This window comes from Rhincodon typus, chromosome 28 (genome assembly GCF_021869965.1).
Source record: "Rhincodon typus isolate 14 chromosome 28, sRhiTyp1.1, whole genome shotgun sequence".
Lineage (NCBI taxonomy): Eukaryota > Metazoa > Chordata > Chondrichthyes > Orectolobiformes > Rhincodontidae > Rhincodon > Rhincodon typus.
Window position 1 is genome coordinate 25,241,318 of NC_063359.1, and position 24,143 is coordinate 25,265,460.

The window sequence follows — 24,143 nt, forward strand, 5'->3', positions numbered from 1 at the left end:
TGGCCTGCTGTGTTCATCCAGCCCTGCACCTTGTTGTCTCCTGGATATATACTTTGATCATTTTCATTCAAGTTTGTTTTGTGTTGCTCCATCTGTGCATTTTACTTCAAGTAAAGTCAAAACACTTGATAAATTATCCAGATAACAAATTGGCCTTTTTTCTTAAAGAAGCCTCTGTCGTGCAGCTTATATAACATGTGGGCACATAACATGTACAAATGTGCAAAGTGTTTTTATTTGAAAGCTTCAGACACAGCACTGTGTTTCTGTTTGTAGCGAACATTGCTAACGCAGCCCCTATAGTCACTCAGTTCACTAAGCATGCCCAGAACTGAGCCTTTTTGAATCGTTCACTATCTTTTCACTTTGCTAGAAAATGTGACCAGGGAATACCACCGGTTCCAGCAGAAAGGTAGGTTTTGTTAAAGAGACCACATTTTCTTCTGCTGTTACGTTAGAGAAAGTTGCACAACAAATTTACTTTTTGTATTGTTGGAGGAGCTTACATTAAAGCAGTCCAATATTAGATTAGGAAAACCAAGGACATCTCCCATTTCTATTCAAACATTTCAAAATTTGACCTAAATGACTGGCTTTTTTGAATGTCACTTCACAGAAAAAGAATGTCAGAAATACTTAAAGTATGTCAATAATTTAATAAAGTGAAATAAGAGTGTTATGAGCTAAATATTTTTCATAAAAAGATATGAAAAACATTTTCATAACATTAACTTGGGGTGACTAGTTCAGCACAAAAGATGGACTGATCCTTCAAAAGCCTGTAGATGTACACATTGTTAAAGATAATGGCATTCTATTAAGAGACTCCAACTGGCATCTCCTCTGGGGTAATCACCAGTCAATGTATAGTTTATATAGTATATAGTGACCACTGTTAATAAATACATGTATCGATTTTAGGCAAGGGCAGAATTGGGCTTGAATTTAACGTAAGAAAATACTGTTGTAGATAGTGGAATTCTGAAACAATCATAGAACATGTTGCAAGCACTCAGGGCAGGCTGTACATCTGTGGAGAAAAGCAACAAGTCAGCATTTGAGGCATTGCCTTTCAAAAGAACCTGAAACCATTAAGGACGAAGTGCAATGCCTGAAACACTGACTTGTTGCTTCTCTCCACAGATGCTGTGCCTCTCTTCGTTTGGACTCAAATGTGATGTGCTCCATGACCAAATAGTTTGGTGACACTCACTGTCCAGAACTTCACATGACGAACTTAAATGAGCTGTGAAATGACTTTCAGTGATGTGGAATCACATCATGGTTTTGCAATAAGGCTTTGAAAGAAGAGAGGAAATATTGGGTTGGGAGGGAACACTAAGAATTGAATGCATCTTAACCTCACTGAGAGTGTAATCTCAGACAACCGTTGGTGAAATTTGGGCTCGAAATAAACTTAAGCCTAAAGTGAAAAACCAAATAACTGCAGATGCTGGACATCAGAAACAAAAACAGAAATTGCTGGAAAAACTTATCAGGTTTAGCAGCATCTGTGGATAGATCGCAGAATTGATGTTTCGGGCCCAGTGACCCTTCTTCAAAACTGATTGTAGGTGGGAAAAGGTTGGGGAGGGGGAAGGAGGAAACAATAGGTGGACATGGACCCCAAAGTGAGAGAGAGAGAAATGGATTCATTTGCCATTTCAACATACCATTGAGTTCCCTGGCCAACATCTCTGTCTCGGGCTTGCTGCAGTGCTCCAGCGAAGCTCAGCAGAAGCTGGAAGAACAACATCTCATTTTCAACTTGGGAATTCTGCAACTTTCTGGATTCAGTATGGACTTCAACAATTTTAGGGCTTGAGTACCTTCTCCCATGTCCTTATCACCAACCTGTCCACATAGGCCTTGTCATTCACATGGGCTGCTACCACAAACAACCCACTGTCAGCTACTAATAGTGCCCATTCATTCTCCCAGGCTGACACTTACCCATTCCTTTGTCTGCTCAACTGTGTTTCTCTTTCTCTAGACTCCATCTCAACCTATTGTTTACTTCTTCCCCCTCTCTCCACCCCTTCTTTAGCATGTATACCAATGTTTTCCCTGCTACAATCAGTTCCAAAGAAGGGTCACCGAACCTGAAATGTTAATTCTGCTTTCTCTCCACAGATGTGGCCAGACCTGCTGAGTTTTTCCAGCAATTACTGTTTTTGTTTAAACGAGAAGTGGTTTGGAATAAAATGACTGTATGGGTGAAGTTCTGATCTTTACTTCTAATAATTATTAAAACTTAGTGCGTGAACTCTGTAACCAAATTGTCTTGGGCTTAAAGAAATTATAATTTTCTATTGCCTCATTTATATTTTAATATATAAAACAAATCTTTGGAGCATCATTTTGCAAAGTCAATAAGCTTTTAAGACAGTACCTTGTACAAGTGTAGTTTTGAGAGATTTTAACAATGAAGCAACTGAAGCTAACAGCAATAATACCATCCCTATTGAAATTGTTTATACCTTTGTAGTTAAAATTCAGGTTAACAGCACAAGAATACATCTAATGCTCCAATTCTTCAATGCTTCATCTAAAGAGAATCATTGTACTATGTCACTTTGGTTACAGATATGTCATTATTATTATGTACCCATCTTCCTATCAGATACAGCCCATGGACTTTTGGATCCTATCTGCGTTTACATTTTAAAAATGTACTATCATTGACACCGAAGCCTGATGAATGTTTTGAAGCAGAAATGGGCAGACATCAGTATAATATTACAATTACCTTGGGAGTAGCAGTAAAAACATGAGCTCTTACAGGCAAGCTGATAGGGCTTCCTCTATCCTGACAGTTTATTGATTGTATGATTTCTAGTTATCATATTCTTCCAGACAAATGGAGGCTGGTTAAAAAAGTATTTGTTCTCTTGAAATTTGTTTGAAAAAAGGTTTTTTAAATTGTGTGTGGATCTAGCTCCTTTTCTTCAGCATTTCTGAGGGTAAGAACATGAGGTGATTGTCTTTTCTTCCTTTCCTCCAATTAAACCTTGCTTGTTAGTTAACCTGAAGGTAAACTCATCAAACAAGCAATGTCAAGGAAACACTGCCCACAGTGGTTTGTATGAGTGGTCATTAATTTTAATTGCCTTGATATTAAAGATTAAGAAGCACACAGTCTAGAGTGCTGTTGAGAATCTGATGTCGTGCAAAATCTCTCCTCATATTTTAGAAGGGTGCTAAAGATATAAAATTTTAGTACACAGCCTGGAATTTATTACACATAGTGAATGGGTTGCTGTTTTTTTTAATCTGTGCGCATCTGTGAATGTTTGCTCTTTATTGATACTTCAGTTATTAAATAGTCAGAAGCTGTTTACCACAATAATTATGATGGATTTGCAAATGTATGATTGTGCTGTTATAGATTGTATGGTTTATTTCCTAGTAATCAGCTATTGACAGTGCCTGGCAGTATGTGATGTAGCACTGAAGGTAAATAGTATATTGTAATAGATGTGGTCATAATGTTTTAAAAACATACAAGATCTTAACAAACTATCTTAAAATAAAGATTTTCAAGCAGATTACGCTGCCAAATGATGGGTTACATTCTTCCCTATTGCTGAAGCTGTGTTTAATTACCACATTCCGCTGCTTTGACCTTATCAGGTGTCTTGTTATGGGATGCCTATCATTGCCAAGAAGGAAGGTAAACTCAGATGAGAGCTGTCATGAAATTATTCTCATAGAATTCCTAGGGCAGTAGTTAGATGTTGATTTTTGGGGCGGGAGTAGAGCCAAATAAACATAAATTTCCTCACTACGGCACTGATCCTTGGGCATTTGCCTGGAGACTGGGCCAGTCATGGAATGTCTACCCATCCACAAGTAGATAATAGCTGTTAATTTAATTAAGAAGCCAATTAAAGGCATTTCCCAGTTGGCCTGTGGACTGTCCTGATTGCAGAGAGCCCAACAGATGCCTCAAAGCGGCCACCCAACGGCAGACTGGGAACCAGCACTCCAGAATCACTACATCCTATCCCTCCCAACTGCAGCCACCATATCTACCTGGGCCAAATGCAGACCTAGGCTACCTGGCAGCTGTGACCATTTCGTTATTTTACCTCCAGTTTTTTTTCAAAATAAGGGGCTGAGAAAATACTTCAAAACAGTGGCCTGTTTTGCTCCATTGGCTGTAACTGCAGGCTGCTTCATTGTTGGAGAACCTTGTATTGGCTTGGACGCCTAGCCACTATCCTTAATTGGACAAAGAATGCACCCTCTGGCCATTAATTGGTAAATCCTACAAAAAAAAGTCACTCTGCGGTAACTGTTCTTAACATAGTGCATGTTTGGAAACTACATTTGATTTCATTCCCTAGTAGAAAGTCCTGCCCTTGGTTTCAGGTTTTGACAGGTGCTGTTTGAGGTTTGCGACGAAGACTTTTGCTTCCGGTGACCCAAAAGGTCAGAGTGCACAGGAACGATGGTAGTGATGAGAAGGAAAGCAGAAATTATGAAACAAAGAATATTGTGCCCCAGTTTTTCACATCAGTTTATTTTGTATGGCTGTTCACCTTCATTGTGGGCCTCTTCATTTTGGCTCCAAAATTGTCTATTAGTTTAACATCAAATTAAATTGTAAAAAACATGGTGAACTACTGGGCAGAATAACATTGAAATATGTGGACGAGCGGTGTAGAACAAGAATCTGCTTCATTTATCGGTGTAGTAGTGATTCCTTGTCCTTGTCTCGTGTGAATATTGTTGAGTCATCCATCAAAATTATTCTGTACAGCAAAACTTCAGCTACAATGGTGACAGATTTTTAACAGAAAAGTAAATGTACACAGCAACAAAATCTGAATGACAGAATTGTTCACATTTAAAAAAGTAGTTGGAGTTAAATGATTACAGAAGGATTTAAGCTTTGACTGGGTTTCTGGTATCATCTGAACCCTTCAAGACACAAAAACATACTAAAGGTTGTTTTCCTGTCCAAATCACTTTAATTTCCTCTGACAGTGCACTGTTTTACCATGTTTGCATGAAGTTCCTTTGAATAGTCTTCTGATTCAGTCAACCCACTTAAATTATTGTAAATAGGTTAATGGCTGCATTAAAATAGCATATGGAATTTCAGGTGAATATGTTAATTCGTATATTACCAGAGAAAATTAAACCACCTTGCTATGCTTTGTACTATGAAGGATTATACATTTTCACTGCCGTTTGCACAGCTGCAACATTTGTACTTTTACCATTAAAATACAAATTTAGACAACATTGAAAAAGCTCCCCAGTCTTTCCACCGTGCCAGATTAACAGCTCTCTTTTAGTAGTAATATTTGAAATATTTCTTCAACAATACACTCACAAGATATTAAATTTTACATTTATAGAAACTAAACATTGAAAATAACACATGGGTAACAAAGTAATCAGCACACAAGTATGGGTTAAGATCTGTACCCAATCTTGCGTTCACCTGGAGTTTTTGAATCATTCAGCCTTAACTCCAGCACTTTATAATGTCATCTGATTGGGTCACTGCTCTCTGACTCATTCCCAGGTACTTGTTGTGCTTATTTTCATGAATAATTTGTGTGTTAGTAAAGTGGAATGATAATATATTAACATGAATGACATTGTTTTGGGATCCAGAAAATTTCAGTTGGTATCTAGTTAGCAGATTTTGACCTTTGAAAATAAAATGCTGCATCATCTCAGCTTTGCCCTTGTTGGCCACTGTACAACTGATTACGAACGAATTTATAAGGATCCCTGCGCAGGTTAATGCACAAAGATTAGCCTTGGCAACACAGATCCTGATTCTAATATGTTCAAAGGGAGAGCACAAAACACCAGCTCATTTAATATTGATTTACATCACTCTATTCATATTCATCCAACTGAACATGATTTAAATTCTACTGTTGCCAGGTTGTTCCAGACCAGAAGCATTGAACAATGGAATTTCCAAGCCTTCTCATCTTACCACTTAACTTTTTAGAGAAAAGAATGCACTTTGTAACCAGCTCAATAACAATTTTTGATTGGCAGGTGGCATTTAATGCATCAATAATTACTTCTTTATTATTAATGTTTTGGTTTCTTTGGATTTTTTTTCCCAGTGTAATCACATCAGTAAATTTGAAAACACACATTGTAGTAGATGTGTAATCCCCTGAGTGTCTGTTCTGCCAAAAGACAGACAGAATCTTGTCATGCTCCAATCCCTAATAATATACAACCTATCCCTGATTATTACTTAATTAGTCAAGATACCAACTGGAAAGTTGGAAATTGTGAATTTGATGGACCCAGACATGACACTTGGAAATAATAATATAGTTGATTTCTTGGCAATGTCTTTTGATGTTTTGTATCCTCCTTTTCCCCAGGTGTCAAACTGGTTTGGCAACAAACGGATCAGGTACAAGAAGAACATCGGAAAGTTCCAAGAAGAAGCCAACCTATATGCTGCAAAAACTGCCGTAAATGCTGCACATGCTGTGGCAGCTGCTGTCCAAAACAGCCAAGCAAACTCTCCTACTACACCCACCTCCGGTAAGTGCAAAGGTTCCTTCGCATAGTGCACAAGTTGTTGCTATTATGTGTTCCCATGAAGTAGCATAATTTTATCAGAACAAAAACTTCAGTTTCTTTCAAGGAAACTGTTAAAATTATGTTACTCGTATTAAATGGTACCATGATTTCCACGTTTAAGTCCCACCTCTGATTGTGTTTAAGATTTGGATTAAAAGTTCGTGTGATTCTGAAAACAATAATTTATTATTTCCTGATCAGGTAAGTTCCACGGTGTCTCCATAGAGTATTTCCCACTCTGATACCAGTGAACATTATTTCAGAATTCACCGGTTCAAACTTTGCAGGTTGTTATTTGGCAGACCAGAGATTTTTTTAAAGACACTCTTCATTCTGTAAAGAGTCTGCACAGTTTTCTTAATGCTTTTCATGTGATGGAAAGGCTACTGTTTCTTTTCTCTTTGCTTCCTTATTTCTGTTTCTCTCGTGTGCTCTTTCTTTTGAGAACTTTGGGGAGAGATTTAAAGCCCTCTGTGATTCAGGTGCCTGACTCTTTCCTTTCCAGGTTCTTCTGGTTCTTTTAACCTACCAAATTCTGGGGACATGTTCATGAACATGCAGAATCTGAATGGGGATTCTTACCAAGGGTCCCAAGTCGGAGCCAATGTGCAATCACAGGTAGGAAGAATGCCCAATATTAGGGCCTAGGTAGCAGGGTAGGGCTTAGAAATTAAACTGCCTTAATCTGACCTATAGCCCAGTAAATATTCTGTACCTAAAGTACAGATTAAATAAATTATCCATTCCACTGCTTTGATATTTATCATTATTGTTTTGAGTCCGTTATTTGTGATGTTCCATGTCTGATTTTAAAACTATGTGAATGCAGTCGGCTCTGGCTTGAGCAATTAGGGGTGGGTGGGTGAAAAGTTGGAGAATTTGATGATTGGTGTAAGCTTTTGCCATATTCATTCACAACTTTCTTCTCATTTTTTTCATGCCTTATGTTTTTTGAAACCTGTTTCTTTCTTTCAAAATAAGAATTATTCATTCTCGGAGTTTGAAGACTGTGTCTGTCAAAGTTTCATATATTAATGGAGGCACTGGAGAGAGGGTGAGGACCCACACTCACCAAATAAATGAAACTAATTCAGCTAAAACATGTTGAGCCTTCCCCCCCCCCCTCCCCCCCCCCCCCCCACCAAACTTCCAGCTGTTTTAATGGACAGAAAGGCAGCATTTAAAATGTAGAATCAAATATTAAGCATTAAGTTTTACTCTTAATGATCTGTTTAAGTAAATGACTTAAGGTGAGTACTGTACTAGATTTGTGCAGTGACTTGGTTAACATTTATCAAAATGGTGGGCTGTATTACAAGAAAACAGTGTAGTTTTTCACTGTTTGTCATCCTCAATGTGGTCATTTGTGTAAAAAGTGTCAGTAAGTGACTGCACTGTGTTAAGAGTGGTCCATTAAATTGATACTGACAGACAGCATGCTGACTGGCTGTAGAAAACCTTTGCCTGTAATTTATTTATTGGGTGCAAAATAAAATTAAAGGAACCCTTTGGCAGAAATTGCAGAATTCACTACACAATATAAACTTAGCCTGATATCTTTACAAAACAAATGTTAATACAATGGACAATGGGTTAAAAATATTTAAAATGAAATAACATATCCTAATGTAATGAAGGCAGTATGGCAAGCTTACACATCGCAATCTACTAGATAATTTCCTGTTGGAGAAAGACAGCTCTGTTGCATTAAGTCTGACATGTTTCTTTTTGTTTGCTTTTGCTTCAGGTGGATTCCCTGCGTCATGTTATCAATCAGACGGGCGGATACAGTGATGGTCTTGGAGGGAATTCACTGTACAGTCCACACAGTTTGAGCGTAAGGAACACTTTTATTTCTGTGTCCGTAGAAGAAAAAGAAAAGCTAAAGCCCTGCCAGTGTAAGCCACTATAGTTTCTTAATTCAGCTTTTGATGGCAGAGAGGGTTACATTTTCCAGAATGAGCAAAGCACCGCTAAATTCCTTAATGGAATACCTATGTAAAGATTTGAACATGATGTGGAATATTAGCTCTGTTACCTAACACAAGAAAGACACAGTTAAAAAAGCAAAAGATCTTTTGTTCTTTCAATTTAAAATCAGTATAAAGTACTTAAGTGTTGCATGTATCATTGGCCAAAAACTGTCATTGAAAGATGGAATGTAGAACTGTCCTTGCCTGCAGCATTTTAGAGTCATGAATTTTATCCTTGTTGATGAGCTTTAACAAGTTGTCATGTAATAGTGCAGTATGTTTTTGTACATTGGTTTTGTATAGATGTTGAGACTTGTTGTTTTCTTAAATGGAAAGTTTATAATTTGGCGGATGTTCCTATTGGAAGCTATCACCTTCAAATTTTATTAGATTTGGACACCGTAGGGATCAGAAGCTAAATGTACTTAACTAATTCAAATTTGTATAACGGCGGGTAAATTTTTTTTCAAGGACTGTTCTTCTGACGAATCACTTTGTCTTCAAAGTGTTACAGGAATATCTGCAGGGTTGAAATTGGATAGCCCCTGAAAATGGGCACAGGGATCATGATGCACAATTAAGCTATGCTCGTTGATTGCGATGCGGCATTGATGCCATATTTAATGCTGCCTGCTAACTCAAGTGATCTCTGCATTGAACCAATAAATGGTGTGGATTGTGCTGACTGCAAGTATGGACCCAATATCATGAGTGACTGGCACCACATTAAGAAGTTTGCACTTCTTAAAGTTAGCCTCACCTCGTAAAGAAGAGGTGCATTGTAGCTAAAGCAGATGGGTGCTGGCAGTTATGGCTGAAGATAATCTTTTCCGGAGAAGAGAGAATTTGCACCGCTTGGAAGAGAGTGAACTCTAAGGTTTTCAGATGGTGTAGTAGAGATCTTGGTGGAGGAAAGATGCTCTTTATTGCCTTGGATAAAAGTGCCCCCCTCATTTAGTTGTAAGGCAGTGGGATCAATGCTAAAAGTTGAGCCTTGAGCTTCTGGATGCAAGCACTTCAGTAGCCTCAGTCGTCAAGCTCAGTGAATGAATCTTCAAACAGTATCCTACTAGCTCCAGTACTGGCCTCAGCTTCTGCTCAGTTTGCATCATTCATTGCATCATTCACCAAACAACAAACTAAAAAAAAACAAACATGTGTAACATTCAAATGCTTCACCAAACCCTTGCATAGTTTGCGGTGCTGCAAGTCTCAAACCCACACCTCACAACTTGCACACACTTCCAGCTATTTAACTGCAGTAGTCCACATCAAGCAAACAGATTACACAACACTCACTAATACACTTGCTTCTCTCTTGCAGGATGAGGTGGCGTACAGTATAAGAGGGCAGGAACTAATTGGTGGAGCTCCTTCACCCCATGGAGGAGATGGGGCTGGCCCTTGTTGGAATCCCTGTTGCTGACCCTGTGACCAGTAATAGGGTTTAAACCATCAAAATTGATGGTGGCCACATTTCTAATTTTCTTTCTCACATTCAACTTGGTCCTCTGCAGGTGGTGTAAGCATCAATCTCCTCCACCACACCATTACCCTTGTGTTTTCTTTCTCCTTACAGATACAGATGTAACCATGCCAGGACAAGCAGGTACATTCGAAGCCACCTCAGGGAGGGAACAGATGGAGTTTGTGGTTAGTGAGTCACTAGGCACAAGTAAGGAGTAGCCAGGCGGTGGGAAAGGCAAGCATAGAAATGCAAGCCAGTTTGTTACAGGGTAAGGTAGCACTGCAGATTCCATTACAGAGGATTCAGATTAGGACTTTGGTTGGGCAACCTACAGAAGAACGATGATGCTTTGCAGAACACCTACGCTCGGTTCGCAATAAACAACTGCACCTCCCAATCGCGAACCATTTCAATTCCCCCTCCCATTCCTCAGACGACATGTCCATCCTGGGCCTCCTGCAGTGCCACAACGATGCCACCCGAAGGTTGCAGGAACAGCAACTCATATTCCGCTTGGGAACCCTGCAGCCCAATGGTATCAATGTGGATTTCACAAGTTTCAAAATCTCCCCTCCCCCTACCGCATCCCAAAACCAGTCCAGCTCGTCCCTGCCTCCCTAACCTGTTCTTCCTCCCACCTATCCCCTCCTCCCACCTCAAGCCGCACCTCCATCTCCTACCGACCAACCTCATCCCGCCCCCTTGACCTGTCCGTCCTCCCTGGACTGACCAATCCCCTCCCTAACTCCCTACCTACACTCACCTTTACTGGCCCCATCCCCGCCTTTTCGACCTGTTTGTTTCCTCTCCACCTATCCTCTCCTCTATCCATCTTCTATCTGCCTCCCACTCTCTCCCTATTTATTTCAGAACCCCCTTCCCCTCCCCCTTTTCTGATGAAGGGTCTAGGCCCGAAACATCAGCCTCTCTGCTCCTATGATGCTGCTTGGCCTGCTGTGTTCATCCAGCCCTGCACGTTGTTGTCTCGGATTCACCAGCATCTGCAGTTCCTACTATCTCAGAAGAACGATGATGTTGGGTATGCACAATGATATTGTTTCCATGCTATGCTGAGTTGTGTACTAAAATCGTCAGCCATGTTAGTAGTGGTTAGTCTTTACAACCAACAGCCATCCTTTGCTTTGCCTACTAGAGAATGAAGACATCATCACTAGTGGCTTGATCTGGATTATTCACTACCTCTGGTGAAACACCAGCTGGACATTGAGCAAGTAGAATCCCTTTCACTTTTGGCGCAGAACAGAGTTAACATATAGAATTTGTAAAATGGGGTGCTGTACCCTATGCCAGGGAGAGTCTGCAAGTCTGGCAAGTCCTGTGCTTGTGCTGCCTGCCTGCCTTTGGCAATTGAGAATGGACAGTTGCTAGCTGTCTTTGCATAGAACCTCAGTGTTGTCCAATTCTGTGTGAAGAAACTCAGTCAGTGAGGTGAAGCAAACTTTTCCAGCTCCATGAGTACCTCTAGATGTATATAACTTCATCATTGGTCACCTTGACAAACACATGCAGTGTGGTCCTAGTTTCATCCAGAGATTGGAAAATTAGGGTAGTTGCTCTCTGAACATCTTGAATAAATGATTTCCTGCTAATAGCTGTTTCCCCCTTCTTCCTCTCCCAGCTTGTTGTTCTGCTCTGCTTTGTTCATTCTCCAAGCCATGCTGTAATTCCCAAAGGGAATGCATGAGTGCTTGTGTTTAAGAGTAACTGATTTATGCCAAAATCATGAGTATAGCAAAAAATCCTTCAGTACTTGTCAGACCACACCCTGTAGCCTTTTGCAATTTGAAACACCCATAGAAAGCACCAAACATTTGTAGATTTGTAGCAACCTGTATTACTGTAAGCCATCACTAAGAACATCTATTTCCACCTCTGGAACATCACACAACCTTGCACTGCTTCAGTTTATCTGCTGCTGAAATACTCAGTCATACTTTTGTTATCTCTAGACTTGACCACTCAGTACATCCTTGCAGATCTCCCATATTTTTCCACTGTAAACTTGGACCGTAGGGTTTTGGATGACGTCATGTCTTAACATGCACCATTTTATCTATCACCCTGTGCTTGCTGTCTCACGTTCGTTCTCAGTCAAGATGCAGCGTGATCTTAAATCTCAGCTTTATTTTCAAATCCTTCCACGGCCTTGCACATCTCTTTGTATTCTTATCCACTATCCTCCATGATATCAATGCTTCCTTAATTCTAAGCCCTCGAGAGTTCCTAATTTTATTCATTCCACCATCAGTGAACATGACTTCATGGAGCTGCTTAAGTTCTAACTTCTGAAATTCCTTCCCTATGCCTCACCAGTTCTCTTCCTCACTTTCCTTCCTTACCACACTGCTTAAAATCTACCTCTGTGACAAAACGTTTGGTCATCTGATCTAAATCTTCTGACTTGGCCCAGTATCATGTTTTATTTTGTTATATTCGTTTGCAGTTCTATAGAATATTATGATAAATGTGCTATACAAATATAAGTTGTTGTTGTAGTTAATAATCTCCCTTTAAATAGCTTGAGTTCGAGTGATTCTTCTTGCTGTTGAATATGTTTTCCTTTGTGAGATTAAGAGAAGGCATTGATTGGGATGTTGAGCCCCAAAATCACACCACTGGCACCAGATCAGTGTTCATGCTGATTTAATGTTATGATCACCCCACTCTGCGTTCTTCTGGCAGATGTTCACTGCACACACACTCATGCCTGCACTGATATGGCAATCAGGACAATTTGCTTTATGTGTGTACATTGTATAGGTCTTTTGTAATTAACCTGTTCAGAGATGTTATTGCATACCCCTGGAGCAACTGGAGCCTCCTCACCCAGAGTTAGGGCACTACCACTGTTCTAGAAGACCCACTTGCGAACTCCATGTATGTCTTTTGGAGATCTAAGGGTATTCGGAGAGTCCAAAACCCAAGTTTTCTCCCAGCGCGTTTAAATATAGCTGCTAAAGCAATACCTAGTTTTCACCCAGAAGCTTGTAGATTTGGTAAATATGGAAAATGAAAATTGAACAATACACCTCTTAATTTAGAAATGCTGATGTAGAGGATATTTTGAGGGAGGAAAGACATATTTACATACAACATAAGCAAGAGTAGGTAGTACATTGCTGACTGTTTGCCAGTTTTCTACATTGACAAATAAAAGATTTTATCGACAGCATGCATGACTGCTATAGGTTATAATTTTACAATAATGCAGATGGATTGCTTCAGTAATTAGCCGCATTGTAAATAAACCATTATTAGCATACGCTAACCTATTTTTACTGCTGATGTTTGGTGATGGGAGACTTGAGCAAAGGCTAGTCTTCGCCGCAAGCACTCAAAGTCAATGTGGCTCACATTGGCCCCTACAGAAAGGGCTGCCCCGTCACTTCCACTCAACATTCCTCAACTCACGAGGCCTGCGCCTTCCCTCTTCTTGTCTGACATAAAAATATGTAGCGACAAGCTGTCTGCCACAGCAGAAATTTGATCAGACATTGATTTCAACAATTGCCTCTACAGGCCAAGTCATCAGGAGAACTCATTTCTCGTATCTCTCATTCCTGATGCAAAACAAATGTAAGGAGCACCAGTGGTTGATGTAGGCATAGAGTAATGTCGCCGAGTTCAAAATTCACATTTAATTTACACTTAATGAGATCAAAAAAGCAGGCTCCTGCACATGGGCCTAAGATGTCCATCTTGTTCTGCTTGTTCCTGCTGCTGGCAAACTGAATATGTACAAGTTGAAATGGAGGCTTGAAGCTAAGTGAATAAATGAGATATTTGTCAACAGTAATTGGCATCCTGCATGTGCCATGTTAATTTTGAATTATTGGTTGAATAGTAATGCTGGAGAGAACGAGAGAGATGTTTCTTGATCGTATGACAATGAATCACCTCCTCAACCCAGATTATGTCATGTGACATGTCAGGCTTTCTATGGTTTAATTTCACATGAAATGCAGCTCTTGTTTTTCCACCAAAACATACATCTTAACTTGACCACTTTTAACATGCCAGTAAAATTGTGCCCTTACACTGCTGAGCATTCCTCTTTATTTTTGGTTCTGTTCTTGTTGTGCCTGTTCTCTGCATTTGAAGTCAGCAATTTAAAACTGAGGCATCTTTCTGATTCTGGCTCTTTTTAGCAGCTGATTTAAAATATGTTTTTTAACTTTTTATGGTTTGGACATTCATTCTGTGGTCAGGGGCTCGGTGAGATATTCTTCAACATTTGCATTAAAATTAAAAGTACAAAATACTCTGGCTATTTTGGAATGGTGTAGATTTTGTGTATTTGTCCCTCACATTTGGGAGATTGAAGAAATAATAAAAGTCACAACATGAATCTTGTAATTCCAGCTATAAAAGTGGTGAATTGTATAATCTGACCATCCAAGAATTCACAGCAGGAATATTCAACTGAACTAACTGAATACATTAGGTACAGATATAGAATTTCAACTGCAGTTCATTTAAGAAAATCATTCAATTATCGGGTATTCATTTAACAGAGCTGAATGGATTATTAGTTTGTGCCAAATGCATTAGCTTGGTTTCATTTGCAAGGCACTATTTTCAATATTTACCTTGTTTCTGCCACCTTGCCTTATGTCAGCAGAGATCACTCCTTGTATGATGCCATATATGATCTGTTCAATGTTTCTGAGTGTGCAGGAGTTAAAACTATTGGTATCCGCAGACTAATGACTCAGAACCTTAAAAATATTGTTTTAAAATCTGAATCTCGAAGGAGTGCGCTTTTCTGAATAATGTTGTCTGTGCAAACTGTGGACAATTTTCAGGAGATTGAGTCTGACAGCAGTTATAATCAGGGCTTGAATTTAATACTGGCTGCCTAGCAAATTGCTCATGGATTTTTCAGTTTTGCTAGTCAGTATTCTAAACACTAGCAAGATTTTCCTAATGAGCTCCACAGAGCAGTGTCCCAGCTTCCCAGGATTCACTTTTCATTTTGTCATCCCGATCATCAGTCTTGCTTTGATTCTGATCAATTTCGCTAGTGGAAGAAGTAATTTGCTAGTGACAGTCATAGCCACTAGCAAAACTGGATTGTCTATGAAAAAAAACTCTAGCCCTGTAGGCTAGATCTTATTTATGTCTAATAAATTGTGCTTTTCGTGGCAACTTTACATGATAATATTTTGTGGGTTTGTGGATATATTTGTAATGTCTATATATGTGTATATTTTTATGTATATATTTAATGTGTGTGTATTTTAGAAAAACAGTAAAAGACCAATTAGAAAATATATAGAATAAGGAGTGAACCAGAAGATTCTCTCAGTAATGTCAAAATCTTTTTGAATTTGTGAATCATGGAGCTATAACTGATTTGCCATTTTGATGAATGTTCATTCCCACTCAGTCAACAGACAAAATCCCACGTCTTTCTGGCTGGAGAGTGCAGAATAGTACCAATGAAAAGGAAGTTAAAGTAAAAACAAAAGTGAGCCATCAATTTGAAACAGGTGTTTCACAGATGGATCCATATTGTTAGATCCAGACACGTTGTCAAGGATGGGATTCTATTTAAAGGATTCTGAAAGCAAGTGTGACAATCAGTTGAACCCTTCATCCCTTAACTTGGTTATTGCATTGGTGTCCATGTAAGGAATCACTGCAGCTCCTAGAAAACATCAGATTCTCTTTTAGTTCCCCCTACTCCACTGCCTAATAACCATCAAATGTGAAGTTGCATCTGAATGGTGCAGATTAAAATCACCCTCTATTCTGTTGCACCCCCCCATGTCAGTTCATGTGAGACCAAGGTTGGGAACTTAGTATGCGAGCAGTCTTAGCCATAAATATAAAAAATATGTATTTTAATGGAAAATTAAGAGTTAAGTGATGAGCGGTAAAATATTAATGTCAAAATCATAATCTGTTGGATAATTACATCTTTTGCTGTCCACTTGATGAGTTCCCAACTTTTGACCAGGTGCTACGGATAGGAGAGGGTGAGACATCGGCAATGTTTCTTAATAAACAGGATACACTGTTTAAATCTCAAGAGCAACAATGTTCTTTTGTAACCTCCCTATTTCCTTGTGCAAGTTCCATCCTTCTTCCCAGGTATTGTCCATGGCCTGAGTTTCTTGGTAAGCGTAATGAAAGGACTCAACCTTTGTAAGGGAAAGATAATCGATCCCAAACATAATTGGCTGCATTCCCTTGAGAACCACTTACCAACTGTAAAAAAAATACTCATTTGTTAACATGTTTATTATCCACATTTGAGGGCAAAAGTGTTAGGAAAATTATGGTACGAGTTTACATGGAAACGTATTGCTTTTATTTACAAATAATTAATTTTCCTAAATGCTCCTTGAATTTCAATTCAAAAAAAGAAATTGTGTTATTGTTTTTCACTAGCAAGACTGGTACTAACTGGAGACAACTGTTCATGTTTTCCAGGCTAATGGAGGATGGCAAGATGCAACTACTCCATCTTCTGTGACTTCACCAACAGAAGGACCTGGAAGTGTGCACTCTGATACCTCTAACTGATCTCCTAGCAACATCCATTCCCTGAGCCAATAGGCCTTGATTAGCACTGACCAGTAGGAGAGGAAAGTGGATTTTCTGTCGCCCAGTCACCTGCTGCTTTACTGTAAAACCCTGTTCTTTAATCGGAAAAAAAAAGTAATTAACGTACAATTCATATTTAAGAAGAGGAACACTTGGTTCTCATTGAAAAGAACCATATTAATTCCATTATGTATAGCACAGTCTTACCTTATTCAGTTAATGAATGAGACAAAGACCTAAACAGGCCTAGTGTCTTCTGACTTAAAGTGGAACAAAAAGTGATTTTTTTAATGGGAATGCACAAAGGGTGAAAACATGTTTTTGAAGATTTATATGTGTGAGATGTTATTGTGAAGCTTCTTGACCTTTTGAGGTATGAATGCACGTTTCAATTTAGACTGCAAGACGCAAGAATGCTGGTGCCGAAGCAGACAGACAGTCATAAATTAATGACGTTAGCAAAGCTAAACTCTTGTTACTTCTTAAACCTATTTTAGCAGGATATCTAGAACTGATAGCTTACTTATAACAACAGAAGGTTACAGGATATCAGAATATTAATCAAATTTCCTTTCTCACACCTAGAATACTCGCTTAGAAGAATCGGTTAAGCTGTTCTATTGCCCCATGTATAAATTACCAGAGAGTTGCCAAGAACCAATATTGTTATTTCTGAAACTTGCTACCATAACAGAGTTCTATTTACAATCATTTATTTTGTTAACACATTAATTCAATGCTAGTCTTAGTAATGCTTTGTTTCTGAATTTGTACTGGCTGAAGACTGGGTTTTACAGTACTAGCTGGGTGCAGCATTCATAATTTTTCAGATTTGCTACTTCAACCTGTGGCAGGAAATGGCAAGGTTCACATGGAGTGTTGTAAATAATGTAGGTAAAGAGTATTTATACATCTCACCAATCAAGACACAGCTTTATTACCTCATGCAAACTCATTTAAACCAATAGAATTTCAACATGTTCTGTAGCTTAGAGTGCTCACTTACTACCTCTGAACAATATTCACACAGTAGTTTGTCTTTCTTACTTTTTTGCATCTTGTAATTAACTCTTTATTTCCTTTCATGTAATCTAATGTACATTGTATCTTTTAAGAAATCAGGGTTGCTCCAGCAACTTTTAAAAAAAATCCTAAAGTGGAAGGTTTGGTTATCATTTTAAACACAAACAGTACAACTGTTGTAAATACTGATGATCATTTTGAATGTTGGTCATGTCATTACTAAACCACGCAAAAAAAATGTAATGCATACAGAATTCAGTATTCAGTACTGTATATTTCACCCTGTGTAACGGGGAGCCCCTCCTTTCTCCCTTTTTTTGTATTGTATGCAATTCTGAAACTGATGAGTCATGGAAATAATTTGTGGCAGTGATATAATGTATTAAAAAGTTTCGTGTTACTTTCTAACTGGACTACACCCTGGATTGAGAAGTCTTCCTTGTGGTAGTTAAATGTAGTTGAAATCTTAAATAAACTTTTTGCTTTCATGATGCAACAAGTTCTCAGTGTTCATTTGATCTCCTGGGAAAAAGAAAATGGATCCACTCCTGGAGAGTTATTATTCACAATTTTGTTTAAAGTCAAGTGGTGAGAACTTTAAGATGTACATTTTCCATATGACTTCCAGTGGATACCAATGAATAGACAACAGATGAATAGAGAATAAAGTACATTTGTTGTTGAATGGGCAATTGGCTTTTGTGAGTGATGGGACTGGACAACTCCCCCATATGACTTTGTGTCTGTTAGTATACATTAATGAATACAGATGATTTGTGATTTGATCTAGATGTGGCCAGTGCTGCAGAAATTAATAGATCAACAAAAAAAAAACTAAATTTAGCCATTTTCAAACTGCCAAATGTGGACTACCGATTACACCAACTGGTACTTCTCTTGCATTACCTTCTTGTACAGTATACAAAACCTCATTTGAAACTAATGGAGATTTAATGTACATCCTGTATCATTTTATGGCTGTTCACTAAAATAGTTGCTTCAATTCTCAGATGGCTTGTCAAAAGGGACCAATTATTTTGGAACACAAATCGATGGGACATAATTTCAAAATGAAGTAATGATATTAAAAATGATCTGAAGGTCTCTTGCAGGTTGTAAAGTCTTTATCAATATACTATGAACCAGATTCAGTCCTTTATAAGTTCAGTGGTTATTAGAATTTATTGTAGTCTACCTTTAAGTTTCTATATGCTGCCTCTTGGTGGCAATATTTGAAGACTTGGAGCAAGATATTAAATCACTCAAAACCTATTCAATTGCACAGATTTAAAATTGGGCCCCTGGAGGTCAATTTCAACATGACTTCCAGCTCCACCTTCCCACCAATTTCTTCACTCCCTTCCATACTCTCCACTCCTGAAATGCCTTTGTGTTCTCATACTGTTTGTTTGATATCCAGTCTTGGATGATCTCCAGTCATGAAGAAAACCCTCACTCAATCTCTTAATTGTCTTTCGTCCAAAGTCCTGTTAATACTACTGACCAAGTTTTAATGCACCCCTTTTAGTTGCTTCGTAGGATTGGCTTTTTTTACAATCTGGTCATGCTTCTGAGATTTACTTTGGATGCTTTTCTATATTAAAAGCTTGATACAGATGCAAGTTGCTGTTTGAAAGAATTTGAACCAGAATTTTTACTATGACCACGCTATAATTAGATGCCATGGGCTTGCACCTTATAGTCACTGGAGTTTAGAAAGACTAAGAGATATCTAATTGAAACATACAAGAACGTGAGGCTGTTGAAAAGGTAGATGTGCAAAGGATGTTTCATCTTGTGGGACAATCTAGAATTAGGGGTTCACTAAAAATAAGGGGGTGCTCATATAAAACAAATAAGGAAATGTTTTTTCTCTCCAGGTTTTAACTCTTTAGAATGGTCCTCCTCAAAAAGTGGTGGAAGCAGAGTTTTTGAATGTTTTTCAGGCATTATAAGGAAAGGAATGAAAGGATATCAGGAGTAAATAGAATTGTGAAGTAATTCAATCAGCCATGATTTTTTTGAATGACAGTGCAGGCTCAAGGGCCTACTTCTGTTCCTAATTCATATGATAATTTTGGTCCTGTACTTAGGAGGTAGGAGAGATGTTGCCAGTTGGTTGTCTTATTACTCCCACTACAGAGTACTTAATATTATAAAAGTTCATTTTTGATGAACAGCGATAAAACCACTGATCTATTGGTGAGCACACTAGTACTATGCATCTGTACCTTTCAGTTCTTTTCAATGCAAACAAATGGTATTCTGCAAGATTTATAAGTGATAACTATGCCCAGGCCAGAACTGCAACCAGACCTAATTTTAAACTCCTTTGCTTTGATTGCTGCTTCGGTTGTAGAGTTTTATCCACTTTCTTGTTTTAAGAAGGGATGTATGTGCAGCATTTACCTTGCTTACAACAAATAGGGTTGCAGTACGGTAATCTTATGGCCTTTGCTGAAATAATTTTGTGAAAAATAGAGTACTTCGGTGTAGGAATTCAGGACAAGAGATAAATTCAATCAGATCCAATAATATTAGACTCATTTTCTCATGTGAAAACATGAAGAGCTTTGTATTGAGGATAAATATCCTATTTACTTTAAAAGTAGCAAGAACAGTAGCCGATTCCATGAATGTGCTGACTGGACAATCATCTGAATAAAATTTGTAAGGATTCAAGTCTGATCTATCTGTACCCAGAACTTGGATCTGTGGGATAAGTTAACAGCTTTGAGTAAATTCCATATTGCTACAAACCTCTCTGACTTCTAAAGCAATTCTTGCCTTGTAGCAACTTTAAATTGCTCACATTCAGCTCAAGAAAGTAAACAGTCTTCTAGATTCCAGGTGAACAGATGGATCTACATAAAAGTTAAAGCAATAAAAAAATCCATTTAATTGTAGGTAAATACAAATGTCATACAAGGAGATATTTAGTTGTATTCTTTCATCGTCATTTTATTCTTCCTTCTTGTTGCCAAGGAGTATAATATTGCGAGGTCACATGAAGAGAGTTCTGAACCATAAGTCTGTTCCCGGATCATGTCAGATTTTGTTCTTGCTAGTTGTCTCACCACCCTGAATGCTTTGATTGCTTGCCAATGTGCAGATACATATCCAAGTGATCATTGTTTGGGATGATCATTGACAATGAGCATCAGCAGACTAGTTCAGCCTGGGCTCTTCATACCAAAGACCAATCTCGTCCTAGTTACTGCACTTTCCACCGGGTGATGATCAGGAACCCTGACTGATTTTTTTTCCTTAGGTGCTAAGAGCAGGTGGTGTGTACCTTCTGGTAATCTATCAGCCATGTCAACACAGATTGAACATTGTCAGCCTTTCTCAAAACAACCACAAATATTCAATGGTATGAACCCTTTGACCAATTGAGAACTCTGGCACCTAGTATTATGATCTTTTGCTCATATGACTCTCCAACACCAGGGTTTTTTTTCCCCTGAAACTGCTGAATAGATTTCATTCAATGTACCAGGATTTTATTAAACTAGTTTAGCCTCTTTACGAAATCTCCATATGCTTTATTATGGTTTTACCCACCTAAACGAAATGGTAAACTCTGTAACATAAAGCAAATGTAATTACTGCTGTCAGAGTAGTTTTAAATTTGACTAACTTTTGTTTGGAAAGCCAATAATGGTTTTGTTCACTGGGCGATCTACTGATGGTGCCTAAAAGACAGGCCTGTACTAAAGCTGTACTAAATAACTGTGAGTAGGCACACTCAGTAACTGGTTTCCTCTCCTTGTGGGTACCACATAGATCTTTGTGACAGCAAATCAGAGATCGGTAACCCATGAAATGAACTATGATAATAACAACAGGCTAATCTAGTGCCTAAACTGCAAAATTTCCAGAATAATAGTTGTCTGATCGCACCAAATTTGAGTATGTTTTTGAGAAATACACTTTGCTGTTATTCTTCTTGTTGCACCCATCACAACAGACAACAATTCACAAGAAATACCAGTGTAAAGGGAAATCAACCTTTTTCATACTATATGAAAAGAAGGTGTGCTGATTGGTAGAACCATTGCTGTACAGAATGCATCAATTAGATGGTGACTGACAGTTAACTGCCAAACTTTTCTGAAAGCTTTTTATGTCGTATAAAATGTTTGTTTTTTCCGTTTACAGTGCTTTTTCTTGTAAGTTATCCTGATGAGTAAGAAAAGCATTTGACAAAATGTGTCTTTTAATCAGCAGTACTCGGTTTCCAAAATAGTTGTGTGCATTGGCGTGGTTCAGATTTTTTTGTTGAATAGAGGGCTAGTAAGTGGTGCAAAATAAAACCAAGGATTCAATTGCTTCATCAGTTGTGGTAGTTCAGAGAGCCCTGCCTCCCCAACCCCTGCTTAATGCAGATTGGTGGAGCTTGAGCTATATAACCATTTTCCCCCTTTAACAGACAGAGAGAGAGTTATGTCTATGGTCCTTTGTGAGCCGTGGCTAATTAACTGCATGCATTGCCATTCAAACTTGTCAGTGTATAAGGCCTAAGCAGCAACAATTGGTACAAATGTTAAAACTTTGGTTTGACTGTGTTATTTTAATTTAAAAATGGATTATACTTTTAAAAACATTAAAAGCAATCCCACAATAAAAAAAATATTTTTTCACAATGGAATGGTTTTTGTAATTTGCTCTCATTCAGTATATCACAAAAATATACAAATTTGGAGCAGACGTAGGATATCTGCCCCCCATGAGCCTCTTTTGCCATTCAATAAGATCCTGGCTGAGTGGTTTGTGTTTTGAATTCCACATTTCTTTCCACCTCAAATAACCTTTGATTCCCTTGCCTAACAAGAATCTAGCTACATCCGTCTTATAAATATTGAATGATTCCACTCCCTCCACCTTCTGAGGAAAAAGATTTCAAAGTTGCAGAATCTTTGAGAGAAAAGACTCCACCTCAGCTCTGTATGACCCCTCATTTTTAACACCATGCCCCTCCCCCCCACCCTGCTCTCAGCTCACCCTCAAGACGAAACATCCTTACCATGCCTACCTTATCAAGACCTTTCATGATCTCATATACTTAAGTCAACCTTCACTCTTCAGCAGTCCAGAGGAAAGAAGTGCAGTCTGTCCAACCTTTCCTCATAAGCCTGCTGATTCTAGATATCAATGTCATAAGCCTTCTCCGAACTGCGAACAACATATTTAAGCCCTGCAGAGCTAATGTACAACATCCTTTTATGTCCAATTTCTCCCCTAATAAAGCATGGCATCCTATTAGCCTTTTTAATTGCTTACTGTATGTGCATATTCACTTGTGACTCCTGCACTAGAACATCCAGATCTCTCTGCACTTTGGAATTCTGCAGTTATGCTCTGTTTAAGTAATACCCAGCTTTTTATTCTTCTGGCTAAATTGAACAACTTCACATAAATCATATTATTTGAAAGGAACAAAGTGTGTTTTATTTGGATTCACATTTCAAAAGTGACTAATATGAACCCCAAATTAAAGGATAAAGATCCAAATTGTATTTTGTGCAGATTGTCCTTGAGTTCGGAATGCATTGTTGCTTAGGCAGGAACTCAGCCAGTTACCTCTTGGAGGTGAACTTTATAGCACAGGAAGAGACCATTCAGCCTATCATGTCTGGGCTGGAAGCCAAAAGATCCTGTTAGCATGTGACAAAGATCCGTTGGAATTAAGATAACACTGCATCTTTGCAATATTCTTCTTTCCATCCAAAGGATTATACACAGCTGACAGTGTTAGTTCACCCCACCAAGATAAACTACGGTACATTACTGAGTAACCTAGTTAATATGTACAGTAAACTCTGTAGCAGCTTTAACATGAGGTATTAAGAAAACCAAAGAAATCTGTGATGTTCCCACATTATTGCTATTGCTCAAATTAATGCACAGTAACAAATGTCATCAAATGACTCATTCAGTGTTCCAGTTAAAAACGAAAGACATAGACTCACTTTGCTTTCTCTGAAAGTCCCTAATCATAAAAATTAAATGATGCATTATATTATTTGCGTATAAGTTTGCTTTTAAAATAGAATTCTTACAGCACAGGAAAAGGCCATTTGACCTATTGAGTCTGCAATGACCCTCTGAAGAGCATCCTATCCTATCCCCAAAACTCCATATTTAGCACGGCCAATCCACCTCACCTGCATATCTTTGGACTGTGGGAGGAAACCCACACAGACATGGGGAGAATGTGCAAACTCCACACAGACAGTCATCCAAGGCTAGAATTGAACCCAGGTCCCTGGTGCTGTGACACTGCAGTGCTAGCCACTGTGCCACCCACCTTTTCCTTTTTTTTGGAGAGAAGATTGGAATGAATAAGTAATAGCTGAAGTTTGTTTGCAATTGACCTGATTTTCCCAAGACCATATATATTTTTCACTCTCAAACTGAATTCCACTGTGACCTGAAATTACTCCTGGAGATGTTGGGCAAAAAGGAAAGAACCTCCTGACACTTGATTCTGCAGCACTACTGTTAACTCTGAAGAAAACAGAAGCAGG

The 24,143-nt window shown here is 38.5% G+C and overlaps 1 protein-coding gene across 1 annotated transcript in view; it reads left to right on the top strand.

Annotated features, from left to right (window-relative positions):
• Positions 1-18,109, top strand: part of LOC109928290 (pre-B-cell leukemia transcription factor 3) — a 76,411-nt gene extending 58,302 nt beyond the window's left edge. Inside the window, exons 5-8 of the mRNA XM_048613381.1 lie at positions 6,372-6,537; positions 7,082-7,194; positions 8,324-8,413; positions 16,477-18,109. Coding sequence (XP_048469338.1) covers positions 6,372-6,537; positions 7,082-7,194; positions 8,324-8,413; positions 16,477-16,569 — 462 coding nt within the window. The 3' untranslated portion in view covers positions 16,570-18,109. The remainder of the gene's footprint in view (positions 1-6,371; positions 6,538-7,081; positions 7,195-8,323; positions 8,414-16,476) is intronic.
• Positions 18,110-24,143: the final 6,034 nt, after the last annotated feature.